Genomic DNA, 15,362 nt, shown 5'->3' on the forward strand with positions numbered 1-15,362 from the left:
TGCAGTTTTTCTTTTACATTTTTCTTTTGACAGAGGGACAGCAACCCACGTAGAGGTCAGAGGACAGCTTACTGGAGCCAGTTCTCTCCCACGTGCCCCAGGAACTGGACATCAGCAGGCTGGGAAGCCGTCTTGCCGGCCCCTGTAGAAATGCCAGTGGCTGGAAGGTCACAGGGGCAGACTCCACTTGGCAGATCACAGGGAATGCCCCGCAGTAGGGAAGGGTCAGTCAGGCTGAAAGTCTACCGCTCCTGAGTTACATGCCCTTCAGTGTTTCTCACTCACGGCAAGGAATGGTACTGGACTGGGAAGGGGACAGGCAAAGTGCTGGAATTGGCTGCCCACCCGTGATGGTCTCCTTCCTTCCTATCCCTGTCATAGTGTCCAATCACTCTCCTAAAGTCACACACATAGCCTGTGTGGGGTCCATCCACCTTGGATCCTGGAGGGGGGATAAGGTTCTGGCACAAGCTACCCTCTGCTCTTGCACAGCTGCCCACCTCATCCCCTGTGCCCTTGAGCATAGCAGAGCCCCCCCTCCCTGAACCCTCTCTCACCAGCTACACATTACCTCCCTGGGACTCCACAGAGCCTATATTTTAGCAGAACACAACTCTGGTGAGGGCCTGCAGAGCTGAGACAGAGGGTTCTGGGGGCTGAGCAGGTCTGGCTTGGGACCTTAGGACTCTGGCCAATTGGGAAGGCTCAGCTCTTAGGTCTAAGGGAGGGGAGGGGACACACACACTGTTCTTTCTTTTCAAGTCACTTTCTGCTAGAGAGATAAGCTATGACCATTTCTGGTCCCTTAGGTGTGTGTTCTGGGCACACGTGGCAGCTGATTCTTGTCACAGTCTTTAAGTCAGGCTACTGTGATCCCCCTAGTACAGGAAAAGGACAGGGTCTCAAGCTGGCTCCCTTACCCCTGCATCTTCTGATTTTAACCCATCACAGGTAGCCAGAGCTAGACTTTTTTCTATCCACTTTCTGTCCCTTTGCTTTATAGAAGGGGACACAGGTCCCAGGAGACTGATCAGCTTGTCCAAGGTCACGCTGTCTATAGATGAGTGGTAACCAGCGTGGCCCAGAGCTCAGGCCAGCCTTTCCATCCTAAGTTCTGCTTGGGACAAAGAGAGGAGAGGGCTCCCCACCTATCACCACACCTAGAAGGAAAAGGCAGGAGCCTCATCCAGGTGTCAGGGTGGGTCTGGCAGCGGAACCTGGGACATAATTCCCTCGACTCCTTCCTTGTTCCCTCTTGGCCAGACCCCATGTCTTCTCCGGTAGGTACAGTCCGGGAAAGGACTGGAGTGGGAAGAGGTGGGCACGATGGCCTTCTGTGCTCTTCTGCTCCGGCCCTGGAGCAGGAAGGAAATGTAGTCACCGCCCAACCAGCACGGAGGCCACACCTACGATCCCAGTACTTGGAAGGCAAAGGCAGGAGGATGGCCAGGAGTTTGTGGCCAACCTGGACTACACGGCGAGACCCTATCTAACAACGACGGCAGATCCTGGGAGAGTGAGGCCCTCCTACAAGAACTGAACTGACTAAAAACGCCCCAGATGCCCAGCTGTGTCTCAATGTGCCATTACCCGTGCCGAGTGCACAGGCCGCTAAGGCCTGGATGCAAACAAAGACGCGTGCTGTAAAGATCAAGTGGGGTGAAAAAAACCGTAGAAAAGTCACGATGCACTCACTGGGCAGCAGCATGCACCCCTCAAGGCCCAGAGACACCCCAGTGCAAAGCCTAGGTCCCTCTCTAGTGACAGGAGAGGGGGTGCAGGGAACACACCTGGCTGGAGAGAGCACAGGACTAGGAATACAATCACAGAGCCACGCCGCACCTGCTCTGCAGCCCAGCAGCGAGGGAGGAGGGGTGGCTGCATCGTGACACCGAGAAAGTCCCATCAGGACACGGCCTCAGCCTTCCTGAACCATGAACCTCCAGCAGACGGCTGGGCCGGACAAACTCACTTCCTCCAAAGGTAAGCCACGCTGAACACGCATGAGACCTCATCAGAATAAAGCTCGGGCAAGGTCATGGTTGATGTCAAACTACATCCCCAGAGACGACTGTCACCAGAGAAGAGATGGCAGTGACAGTCCGGGGCGTCAAGGAGAGACAGACTGCAGGGGAAACGTGTAAAAGCAACGGTGTTTGTGAAGCGAGAACACAAAGCAACTGTGCAAGAGAAGAGAATGGTCCTCAAAGTGCAGGGGGGGAGAGGGAGAGCAAGAGAGAGCGCAGGCGCAGAGGGGAAGGAGGGAAACAAAGCTAGGAGCCAGGTCTACCCAAGACAGCCTGGATACAGTAACTGGATACAGAGGACGTCTAAGTTTGGAAACAAGGTGCAGCGGTGGGGTGAGCGCAGGACGGCATGAAGTTATGTTTTCTTTAACCCTCTCAAGTAGAGGTACTAGGAATGGAGCCTTTGGAAGGTAGGAAATCGTGACTATGGATTGCCCGCGGCTGCTCTGCAGCACCCTGGAAGCCAGCTAACTTTAGACGATGGAGCGGAGGGGCTGGGGAGATGGCTCAGAGGTTAAGAGCACTGACTGCTCTTCCAGAGGTCCTGAGTTCAATTCCCAGCAACCACATGGTGGCTTGCAGCCATTTATAATGAGACCTGGCGCCCCCTTCTGGCTTACAGGCACACGTGGAAGGAATGCTATTCACATAATATAATAAATAAATAAATATTTTTTTTAAAAAAAAGATGGAGCGGAAGGCTAACACGCTGGTGCCCGGATCCTATTTCTTGAGGACACAGAGAAACAGAAGCAGGAACTGGGATAACGCCAGAGAGGCTGAAGCGAGGGTACTGCTGACCACGGAAGGGACCGAGGGCCTGGTTACAGCTCAGGGTCATTCTTGTCTTTACTGGAGACATGAAGTCAGCTCCAAGGAGCAATCGCAGACCACACGGATTCCGTCATCATCTTCAGGGAAAATGACACACACAACTCAGTCCATAAAGTACCTGCCTTACAAACATGAGGACCTAAGTTCAGATCCCTGAGTGTATATGAAGGGGAGGCGTGGAGACAAGGGGATCCTTGGAGTGCCTGAGCATCCAGTTTTGCCAACTGGCGAGCACTGGGTTCAGAGAGAGGTGGTGGAGGGCAATAGAGGAAGGCAGGAAGGAAGGCGCACCCCGTATGTAGGGAAGGGGAGTGGTGTGTTAGGGTCACAAAGCTTGGTCCAGCTCTACAGCAGGAGAGTCACACGGAAACACAGTAATCCAGAGAACTGGTGAAGGTGTCAAGAGAAATGTGAGCTCAAAAGCAGGCTGACCCCAAAGTGCTAAAACAACTTTGTTTGTTAAGGAATGTCTTCCCATGAAGGTTCACAGGACGAATATCTGCACATTAAACAGCACCGCAAGTATCATTCCGGATTCTACGAGAAGAAACTGCCTGGAACTCATCAGCAGAGGGCGTGTGGCTCCTTATCCAGGTAGGAGCAGGGAAGAAAGCAAGTGTCCATCAAACCCGGAACCAGACAGTCCTCATCGGAAACACGAAACAAAACTAAACCAAACCGAAGCTTACTTTGTACCACGAAGCGCTGCAGAAAAGAGCTGGTGTTTTTTAGGGCAATATGTCTCTAGACACACAAAAAGACATCAATTTAGTTTTGGAGGCATCTCTGATCATAGCACACACACATGCGCGCACAAGTGTGCACGCAAATACACACACAATCCTCTTGCTTCGATGGACAGGCAGGGCTCAGGAAAGTCAAGATGAAGAAGAAAATCAGAAATCAAAACTTTAAAACAACTAGAAAGTAAAATTCAAAATACAAGTCTAGACTTTATGGCCTTTTTCTTTTAAAAAAAAATAATAAAAATCATTGTCAAGCATTCATTGTCCAGCTCAGTGGATAAAGACTCTTGCTACCAAACCTGAGACCTGAGTGCAGTCCTTGGCCACGGAAGAAGCAGGGAAGTGACTCCTGCAATGTGTCCTCTGAGCTCCACCCCCAGCTGTGGCGCACACTACTTCTCACACACACACAGAGAAATTGTCATTTTTAAAAAATTACGTAAAAATCAAAAAATTTAAGTCTCTAATTCAAAAAATAACTTCAAAAGGCAGAAAGATTTTAATAAAGATAAAAGCATAAATCAATGAATTAGAGTCCCTGGAAGGGTAATATTACTAATAAATACTACAGGCTGATCTTTGGGGAATGGCAATAGATCACGTCATTAGCTAATGTAATCGAGATCGGGCACGAGGCTAGAGGACGGCTCAGCAAAGAGCCTGTGATCCTTCGGTCCCACACAGGACCAGTGTGGTGGCACGTGACTGGACCCCAGCACCGGAATGCCTGGGGCTCGCTGGTGGCTGAAGCAGCCAGCGGTGGGAACCTGGGGTCCTCTGGCCCTAGAGCCGCACGGGAGACAAAGAGCACTATGTGGCGTCAGGGACCAAATCACACCACACTATGTATCCTCATCGAAAAACCTGTATCAAATTATGTTTAAAATTCTTTATCAGAGCCATTCAAGGAGCAGGAAAACAATGAAAACAATTACCAGAGAAGAAAGAGCAAACAGCATTAAAAGGCTGCTGGCCCCACCGGCACACACACCAGGCCCCACGGCACACACGCTGGCTTAAGTTTTACCCTGGAACGGAGCAGGCTTTACAACAACTCCACTTAACTGTCACCAAGCACAGGAGTGTGGGAAGGCTGCAGGTGGCAACAGCCAACAACAAACCAATTGTTCTGATGGGGGGCATGGCAGTAAGGTTAGGGCTACATGACAAGATCCTGTCTTCAAGAATGCTGAAAAACTCTAAAGCAAGAATCTTAAATAACAGATCCAAGCCTAAAATAACATCCTGAAAGTACGTTATAGAGGGCGATCCCCCTCCCCCCCCATGACCACAGTCTGGGGTTCAACCAGAATGCAAGGATCCTTCAACACAAAGGTGTCCCGTGACATCATTGCTCACAGGCTCATAACCTGCACAGCCACCTGGAAACGTCCAAGCCCCGTTCATGATCATAAACCTTTAATAAAAGGGAGACCGACTCAACTTGAACAAACACTCATTGCACAGCTGGCATTTCCTTGGCAGAGCTATCTGCATGCTACAGTATTTGGAATGATGCGTACCACTATCATCAGCGTTCCAGAGACGACAGCCACACAGTTCCCCTACTCAACAAAACAAACTAAAGATAACATAGGAGCCAGATATGGAGGCCAGGGGCCCACATCTTTAATCCCAGCACTGGGGAGGTTGAGGCTAGCCTGAGCTACATAGCAGGCTCCGGGCCAGCCAGGGCTACATAGAAGACCCTGTCTTAAAACAACAAGCACACACAACCAAACCCAACACGGTGGTGCACAGCTGCAAGTCCAGCGCCCTGAAGGGAGAAACAGCATGATCACTTAGACGGCGAGTCTGGAGCCAGCCTGGACTGCACGAGGCTGCTCTCAAAAAGCATTAAATTCTCATTTTCACTGAGTACTGTAAAACGGGTGAGATTAAACTGGAAAGTCCTTTTAGCAAGAGGATGCAAGGTGGTAGGGGGCAGCAGCGTTCACAGGATCAGCCTCGCTATGCAGGAAGTCGTGCATCAAAAAAAAAAAAACGCTCTCCTCTCCGGAAGCAAACTGGCCCGCAAACGTGTTGGAGCTAAAGGCAGTGGCTGCTAGAACATTCCCGGGGACACGGGAAGAGTGTGAACCGCATGCCTCAGGACACGAGAGGAACATACAGGCATGCCTCAGGACACGGGAGGAGTGTGAACACACAGGCATGCCTCGGGACACGGGAGGAGTGTGAACACATAGGCATGCCTCGGGACACGGGAGGAGTGTGAACACGCAGGCATGCCTCGGGACACAGGAAGAGTGTGAACACACAGGCATGCCTCAGGACACGGGAGGAGTGTGAACACATAGGCATGCCTCGTTTTCGGAAGGAAAGAGTGTTACGTGACTCCTGGGATCCATCTGTCAAGGTGTGCAGTTGCACCATGAATGCCACCCCTAAGGAAGTGGCTCTTCAGGTCAGAAGGCAAATAAACAAGGTTACCATGGAAATCTGGAGTGGGTTACTAAGGAGCATGAAGCTATCCGTGTTATCAGTGCTGCAAAGTGGCTGACCTTGGAGAACCAGCCACACTGGGCCAGTCACACACTGGGCTCGGCAGATTAAAGGGCTGGCTATCAAGCCCAAGGGCCCTGAGTTTGATTTTGGGGACCCACATGATGGAAGGAGATAAGTGATTCCCACAAACCATCCTCTGACCTCCCCATGTGCCTGGTCACACGTGTGTATGTGCTCACACATAAAATAAATAAATGTAATTACAGAAAAAACACCCACAAAAGAGCATGCGTGGTGCGAAAGTCAGTTGTGACAGATGTGAGCTGAACTTCTCCGTGGAGAAGGGGCGGAGGGAGGCGGCAGCTGTCGCTGGGTCTGAGGCTGCGTGACTGCTGATGCTAATCAGCCTGTGAGTCTACCCAGAGATCGCTGCGGGCTGATCGGGGTCATGGCTCAGTAAACTCGCCAGTTTCCAAGCCTCAGCAACGAGAGCCGACTGTGGGAGTGTGACCCCTGTCCTGGCATCAGGAGGTCAAAGTCATCTTTGGTTACATGGTGAGCTCGAGGCTAGCCTGGGCTACACAAGGCCTTGCCTCAAAACAAACAAAAAAAGAATGAAAACAAAATGGGGTGGGGGTGGATAAATACGGATGAGCCTGGTGGACCTGGCTAGCTCAGAGGCAAGAGATGTTGCTTAGCGTGAATGAGGACCTGGTTCAAACCCCAGAGTTGCCAAACAGAAAGGAAAGAGACCAGTACCTGCCTGATTCTGATCACACTAGATCTCAACCTCACACTTTAAACCAGTAAAGTTACAAAACAATTTTGTTTCGTTTTTGATACAAGGTTTCCCTCACTATGTAGACCAGGCTGGCCTCGAACTCAGATCTGCCTGCCTCTGTCTCCTGAGTGCTGGGGAAATCTTTTTAATACTGTATATATATATACACATATATGTGTGTATATATATATAAAAGGAAGCCTTTTGAATCAGGGAGGTCATCTACTTTTAAACAAGAGAGTGGAAGGAAGCTTGGGGAGATGGTTTCCCTTCAGAGAGCAGCCTGGGGAAGGGTCCCCCACATCTGACTTAAACCCAAGCCACAAAGGAGCTCTGGTGAACTGGGGCAGAATCCAAGACAAAAGACAAACCAGGGGAGACATGCTGTTCTCGTGTCACACACAGCGGCTCCCACAGGGAACAAAGACGGACAGAAACCAGCACCCTGTCAGAAACCAGCCCAATAGACGCACACAATGTTCAAAGCGAAACAAACGGCCTGTACAAAGACACTGAATTTGTGTCTTCTGAAATGAGAACTACACAGTAAACCCACCGCCCAGGGGCCAGAGCCTGTCCTGGTGCGCACGACCATGTGGGGAAGTGGTCCTTTACACGGCTGCACACTGTCCCGGGGTGTAACCGTTAAGGCTGCCAGACCACACCCACCAGACTGATGAAGGGTCTAACATGCCCTGACGCCGTATCTCCTCTTCCAGAGTTTCCCCACGCTGCATTCACACCTGGTGATAACACCGGGTTTATTGCCGCATCGCTTATCAGATCAACAAGCTGTGGACAGTTTAAAGAGAGGGCTGGCCAAATAAATCATGGCTCATCCTCCCCAGAGAAAGGGACACGGAAAGAGGCAGCTCTCTGGCAGGTGACCTGGAGGATGGATGGCCAAGTGAGGTGCTGGACCACATCAGATGTGCAAGCATTTGCCAAAGCACATAAAACATCTGAGGGCACACAGGAAGTGGACACCAGCTGCCTCTGAGGGGTGGGGCTCCAGGCTCTCATTCCATCCTTAGGAACGATGAACAAGAATTCTGCTTTCAGGATAAATAAATAGTTGGAGCAGCAGCAACAGTGTAGACAGCTGCTTCCAGGCTGCAGGGCAGAGGCCATGTTGCGCCTCACTGGAGACCCATGTCCCATCCCTACTTTCTGTCATGAAGTATGCAGTCCAGGCTGGCCTCCCTCCTGAGTGCTGGGGTGACGTCCAGAACTCTGACGTGGAGGCATGTTGTGGGTGTCTCCCAGGGGGATGAGCCCAGGCCTTCCAAGGTATCTCAAGGTAGAGGTTCTACATGAACACCCCAGCAGGGGTCACACTCGACACCCCAGCATGGCCCACTCTGACCCGGAGCAGAAACCAGAAACCAAGTCCGGGGATTCAGAGTGTGCAGAGGAGGGAACAGGGAACAGGAGGCGGGGAGGGGTCTCACTCACACTTGCGAAGCTCAAGGCTCTTGCTGGGGCAGGCCAGGTGTTGGCTGGGTGGGTCCTGAGTCCTCTGCAGGCAGGCCAGCATGACTGAGCTGGGAGCCCCAGGCGGGGCACGTTCTGCAGCAGGGTTCCTGTGAAGAGGGAGACGAGGCACTGGTCACTGAGAGCTGCACCAAGCAACCTCCCACCCTCCCCGGCACCCCTAGGAACATCAGAGACCGGTTGTTTTTTAGACCTCTCTCTATGTAGCCTACAGCATATGTTCCCCAGCTTCTGGGATGAGGGGGTACTACCATGTGTACCTCGGGCCAGATGTTCAGAACAGACAGACATTCTATCTCCTTCCAATGGAGAAACTGAGGTATCCATAGGTGCCACAAAGCCATCACAGGACAGGATCAGAGGTGGCCCCCCCAAACCACATCAAAGCCAGAACTCATGAGCCTCATAAACCCTTGGCTAGCTGGTGTGTGGGCCACAGCCAACTGTTTCAGACTCCCAGTCCTCTGTCAAGCTGTGCTTTGGCTGGTGGTAGACCCCCACTCTCTCATAATCCTGTGATAGATCTGGCCCTAGCTTCACGGGGTCATCTTTGCGGTCCATACAGGAGCATTCAGGTAGAACCAGTAAGGACTATGTCCCTGATACCGTAAGTACTGGTGTGGCACCTGTTTTGGGGTGTTCTCACAGTACCCTGGAGGAGTGTCGGGAAGGTGTCCTGAGGAGGCGGCTTGGGATGCTCACTCCAAGTAGGAAGGGGTAGGCCAGAGTCACCCACAGCAGCCCTTAGACGGCAGCTCAGGTGGGCCACCCCATAGCCCGTTTTGTTATTCACCTCACCAAGTCAGACGCCAGGGGTAGCGGGGCACAGGAAGTTCATGCGTCCCCACAAAGCCTGCCTTCCTGAGGGTGTGGTAGCTACCCTGAGCACTGGGCCCAGGACAAGCCAGTCTTGGAGGCCACTGTGGAAGAAGGGAGTGTCCCAGTGGGGCCCCCCATTCTTTCTCCTTAGCCTGGGTACCCCGAGGTCCTTGAATCCTCCCCATCCCACCCATCCCTGTCCCTGGCAGCCAGCCTGGAGTGCCTCCATCCTGTGCCGGTTGCAAACGAGGAGGGGCTGTTTAAGGGGAGAGAGGGAAGGTATTTAATACTAAACAGGTGTCTGAAGCCCAGAATTCTGCTGCTTCTGATAATGAAGTATTCATGAGCAAAGCCTTTTTTTCACCACTTTCTTAGGATACTAATTTCACAACAAGCTCCTTGTTACGGCGCAATTATTCCAATCTTGTATTCCCCGAGACGGTGGCAGCCTCCCGTCTGTCCTGGCCTCTCGGTAAATGAAAGACAATCACGTAACCACCTTTCATTATGCTCTATTTTACTTTCAGCAGAGGTACCCGTGAGTAAAGATTTCCTCTGAAAGGGACTTTTATTCAGTTTCAAAACCAATTTTCTCCTATTACTGTCTATAAAAAAAAAAGAAAAAAGAAAGAAAGAAAAAGGAAGTGGGGGATGGATAGATGTGGGGGAGGGTGGAATGCTCTTCCCCTCCCCCAGTCTCAACACAGCGAGGCAATAAAAGCAGCAATATCCACTTCTCGGCTTTGATTTCTGGTAATTTTAAAATATGCCATTACAATCAGGCAGAAATGGCACAGCTTAAGGAGGAGTGAAGTGCAGCTTATTGCGGGCTGGAGTCCTTGACGGCAGAAAGCAGGGAGGCTCTTCAGGGACGGGGATGGGAGCAGGTGGCAGAGACAGGCCTGCCGCCGCCACCGCCGCCACATGCCACGGTCCGGCCTGGAGGCCACAGTCCACCCCATTTACACGGAGCGTGCTGGTTTCCACACACTGCAGGTGCTCGCTTGTGTCACACTGCATCACACGAGCGGGGTCCCTGGGGACGCAGGACTGGTCACACACACACAGCATCTGTTTCCTGCCACCCTGAAGCTCAAAACCTGCCTGTGCTCTTCTTTTCACAGGTGATGCTGGACTGGAGGGCGCAGAACCTGCCCCCCCCCCCCGCCCCGCCGGGGCTGTCTGGCTCCCACAAACTCTCGGCTAGGTGGAGAGAGGCCAGAGCCTAGAGTCCCCCAGTCCCTGTACTGGCTGGGAAGTGCTGTCTGGCTTATAAAAGCCATTTTCTTATTCTAGGGTCCTAACCCAGGTGCGAGAGGCCAGAGTCCCACCTCACTCCAGGATGAAGGCACCTACCCTGGCACACGGGCATGATGGGCTACAGCTGTTGACTGGGGGCAGCCTGCCTGCTGTGGTTCTCCTGCCGCCCAGGGCCTCTTGTCTCCAGAGCTGGGATGTCCAAGCAGTCCGAGGGCCATAGGGGCCACCAGGCTGGGGGGAAAGGATGACTGATGTCCACTTCTGGCTCCCCTCAGCTTCTCAGAGCAGTTCTTCAGTTTTCACCTCTGGAGGAACCAGGTTCACTGACCCCACAGCCTAGGACACCAGCTTCACGGGGAGGTGGAGAGGGGGCTTCTCGGCATCCTCAAGTCTCCCAGATCACAATCCATTCTGCCCAACCCTGTGTCCTGCTGTGGGGACTGGGGAGGGGTAGGTCTCAGATGAGCCGGGGCCAGCTTGGCCTTTAAATTCTCCCCACATCACCAGCCCTTTCTGCCTGACCCAGGTCTCTCAAGGCTGCCCCAAGCCCTCCTCCTGGCTGCCTCGTACCTCCAGACCAGGGCAGCTGCTGTACCTGGGCCTGTGGCACTGTCACAGCCATGTTTATTTAGGGCTGTTTCAGAGGGCTTGGCTGGCCGTCAGGGTGTCCCTCACCACAGCCCTGGTCACACTGCGTTGTACTCGCCAACGTCATGTCTACCGGTCTCCGCTGGACCGTGAGTTTCTATTGGGCAAGGGCCGCGTCTTATTTGTTTCCATCGCCCCAGTATCTGGCCAGGAAAGTAGATGTTGGGGAGAAGACTCCACACTTGAGTGTTTGTTGCTCTTAAAGAAGACCTGAGTGTGGTTTCCAGCACCCATGTCACGCCAAGTCCAGGAGGTACATAAACGGCACACCCTCCCACAGACAAGGCACATGTATACACACAGCACACCCTCCCACAGACAAGGCACATGTATACACACAGCACACCCTCCCACAGACAAGGCACATGTATACCCGGCACACCCTCCCACAGACAAGGCACATGTATACACGGCACACAGACAAGGCACATGTATACACGACACACAGACAAGGCACATGCGTACACATGGTACACCCTCACAGACATGGCACATGCATACACATGGCACACCCTCACAGACAAGGCACATGTATACACATCACACAGACACGGCACATGTATACACGTCACAGACATGGCACATGCATACACATCACACATACATGGCACACCCTCACACATCACAGACATGGCACATGCATACACATCACAGACATGGCACATGCATACACGGCACACATACATGGCACATGCATACACATCACACAGACATGGCACATGCATACACATCACAGACATGGCACATGCATACACAGCACACATACATGGCACACCCTCACACAGATATACAAATAAAGTAAAACTAAGGTGTCCGATGAATGGTGCATCAAAACATCTGGTTACTGTGAGATGAAGGCCCAGAGACATCGACGGTCTGGCACAAAGATACCAGCAAGCCAGGAACAAGGCTGTAGTGGGCACCTGAAACACTCATGCCTGCCTTCTCCTTGCCCAGCCTCACCCTGTCTGCAGATGGTGGCTCCTTCAACCCTCCAGCACAGAATCATCACCGTCGGGCCCAGCCGGAGGCCATCTGGAGAGCCACACTGTCTGCAAATCGGACTGTTTATAAAGCTCAGGCCTTTTGTGACTTTGATAATAAAGGGGGGCGGGGGGAGGGGAGGGGAAATGTCATAAGCCTCAATGATTAGAATGCTCTGGCCCCATCCCTGACATGGGGGCTGATAAGACGTCTTATCTGGGAGACACCCAAGGAAAAGGTCCGCTCCACCAGATAACACCCCCAGCTGTCAGTGTGCCCTTTCATAGCGGGACTGGAGATAAGGGGCTGTCACAGGGGAGGGGAGGCAGAAGGAAACTTTCTGAGCCGAGAATCATGCCTGATGCCTGCGTGGCAAACAAGGAGCAGATGCTGCCTAAGGGCTGTCTTTATTTTATTCAAAGACTTGTCTTGGGTAAGAGGATGGCTTTGCTACCTTCTGTCATTGATCCCTCTGTGTCTGGCTGCAGGGGGCAACAGGGAGTCCCAAGAGGTGGGAGCGAGGCCCTGAACTAGCTGGGTACTGGGTACTGAGGACAGCACTTAGTGCTTGCAAAAGCCCTCCACACCCAGATCTGAGTGCATCCCGTCCCTCAACCTAACCACCATGGCAGCCATGGCTAGAGGCTGGTTTTAGCTTCCTCTCACACAGTAGGAATTGGCGTGTCTGTGTCTGTGGGGGGGAGGGCAGTGTGTACAAGCTCAGAAGGATTTTTTAATTGGCAGAGCCCAAGGGTGTCAGATCCTGAGCCTCAGGCCACTGTACGACAAGTCCATCACAGTTGGGAGAATCCCAGAAGCCCCTGGCTTCAGTCAAGCCCACAATCCGCTTGGGTTCTACCCTCAGAGGGGTTGGGAAGAGAGGAGAGGCACAGAAAAAGTCCTCCCTGGAAGCCACCCCCACAACCGTCCAACAGAACAGAACAGGTGTGCTGTGCAGCAGGTGGAACCCTGCCCTCCCTCAACCCACTCGGGCACTTGGGCAGTAACACGTGAGAACACCTTCTTGGGGGGGGGGCATCCCCAGCCACAGATGTAAGCATGACCTGCCACAAGGGCCTAGGGTACCACCCACTCAGAACTACCCCCCCCCCCCCCCCCCCCCCCCCCCCCCCCCCCCCCCCCCCCCCCCCCCCCCCGCCTCCGATCCCTCGTAGGGAAGACACGTCCACCTGCCTCACAGCCTGTCCCCAGAGTAGGGCGGAGGTGGAGAAAAACCTGGGCTCTGGGGAAGGTGTGAGTCCACGAGGCTGCAGCTTCAGCTGCTTCCAGCCTCCATCTCTGCCTTTATCTAGAACCGCCAGAGCAGCAAGGCCCTGCGGCTCTACTCAAGGCCAGACACAGGCCGCAGCCTGAAGAGGAAGGTCACACCAGATCCAGCGGGGGTGAGGCGTACAGAGGAGAAAGGCAGCTCCAGGGAGCAGTTAGGCAAGGGCTAGGCACTGAGGTCTGGGTGACCCTGAGGATGTACAGTGGCCCTGGAGAAACCGGATGGGGAATTTAGACGTGGGAGCACGTCGCCCTTTGATTTCAGAATGATCCACAGTACCAGCTGTATGTGAGAGCCAGGGCTGCGTCCCCGGCCTGTTGTCATAATAGAACCCAGAGTGGAAGGAAGAAGCCGGGAAACCTGGGAGTTCCCACAGGCTCTGCTTTACCTGTCAGAGAAGGCTCCCTTCTCTCACACTGTCCTGACCACACACAGCTGCCCTCTGGACACAGGAAGAACCCTGCAGCGTTGAGAGGCCCAGACCCAGGAAGGAGACCAGCACCAAGTTGGTAGTCCTGGGGTTAAAGCCTGGCTGTGTGGCTCTGAAAAGCACTACCGCCTCTGCGATCCAGCCCTCAGAAAATGCCAGCCAGCCCACTGCAGAGACGTGCCAAGGGTCCCCAGCCTGCACAGACCCCAGCGGGACTCCTCTCCGCCTCCCTCTCCCTCAGCTGTGTCTCCCTGCCTGACCCCCCTCAGCCTCCCCGGTCATGTTCTTGGTCTCTCTTCCCATCAGTCTCTCTTTGAGGCAGCCAGGGCACAAGCCCACCCCACCTCCTTCCTGCGGTTCCCTCCCCCACCCTGGGTTCCCAGAGCCCAAGGCCTTCCAGGGGACCCTGTTAATAATTAAATGTTAATCTAAAAAGCAATTTGAGCTGCGGCTGGGCAGATCTGGTTAGAGATTACATTAGCATGGAGGAGGCCAGGGTAATTTTCTTTAACCCCTCTCTCCATCTCTCTAGCCGGGGAATCTTCAAGTCACGGGGTAGGCACCGCTGATTAAACAGGCCCAGGGCTGGGCTATGGATAAGGGGCCTGTGAAAAGTGATTATTTCCTGCCGCCAATCGGGCTGGCACAAGAAGGGGATTGCCACTCTTTTAAGGGTGGAGGTGGGGGTGGGGGAGCCCCTTCGACAGGAGCCTCATCTCCTGCCGGGATTTCTACCCCCACCGCACAGAGGCCAGAGGCACCTAAGACGCCCAGCTCCGTGGCTCTCGTCTAGCTCAACACTTCTCCATCCGGTCCTTTCCTGCTATTTCTAGCTTCCTGTCTGGGGAGGGCACTGGAGCCAGGGAAACATGAAAACTAAAGTGGCAATCTTGTAGGCAGAGCACTTGGGTGGGCCTCTGTGCTGGCTGGTTTTATGTCAACTTGACACAAGCTAAAGGCACTCGGGGAGAGGGAGTCTCAAGGAAGAAAATGTCTCCAGGAGGCTGGCCTGTAGGTGCGTTTTCTTAATCACTGATTGAGGTGAAAGGGCCTGGCCCCTGGTGGGTGGGGCCAGCCTGGGGCGCTGGTCCGGTGGTGAATAACAAAGCAAGCTGAGCAAACCTGGACGAGCCAGTGAGTAACTTCCCTCCATCGGCTCTGCTTCGGTGACTTCCCTTAGCGACAGAGTCTGACTTGAGAGTCCTAAGATGAACCAAACCCTTTCCTCCCCGCATTGCTTTTGGTCGTGGCATCACTACAGCCACAGGAATACTAAGCCAGCTTCTCCTGTCACAAGGCTCTCTCTCCTCTGCAGGCAGTGGGCCCGGCTTCTGCACTTGCTGCTCCTCATCAGCCCCTCCTTCTGGTATAATATTCTTTGTTTGCTTGCTTTTCTTTTGTTTTGAGACAAGGTTTCTCTGTGTAGCCCTAACTACCCACTTTGTAGACCAGGCTGACCTCAAACTCACAGATATTCGCCTGCCTCTGGCTTCTGAGTGCTGGAATTAAAGGCGTACACCACCACCACCCAGGTAATAATTCTTCACAAAGCTTAACCTTCACTTGAAGCCCAAGTTGCATGGGG

At 53.3% G+C, this 15,362-nt stretch overlaps 1 protein-coding gene across 2 annotated transcripts in view; it reads right to left on the reverse strand.

Annotated features, from left to right (window-relative positions):
* The window catches only part of Fam222a (family with sequence similarity 222 member A), a 48,412-nt gene that overhangs the window by 13,899 nt on the left and 19,151 nt on the right, over positions 1 to 15,362 (reverse strand). Inside the window, exons 1-2 of one of the 2 annotated variants that reach the window (XM_050121138.1) lie at positions 12,039 to 12,122; positions 8,310 to 8,437 (exon numbers count right to left, since the gene is read on the reverse strand). In XM_050121138.1, the coding sequence (XP_049977095.1) occupies positions 8,310 to 8,391 (82 nt within the window). In that variant the 5' untranslated portion in view covers positions 8,392 to 8,437; positions 12,039 to 12,122. Of the gene's footprint in view, positions 1 to 8,309; positions 8,438 to 12,038; positions 12,123 to 15,362 lie in introns of those variants that run through there. The other variant, XM_050121137.1, reaches the window with a different exon arrangement.

Source organism: Alexandromys fortis, unplaced genomic scaffold (assembly GCF_014885135.2).
Source record: "Alexandromys fortis isolate MF-2015 unplaced genomic scaffold, M_Fortis_MF-2015_v1.1 scaffold_197, whole genome shotgun sequence".
NCBI classification, from domain to species: domain Eukaryota; kingdom Metazoa; phylum Chordata; class Mammalia; order Rodentia; family Cricetidae; genus Alexandromys; species Alexandromys fortis.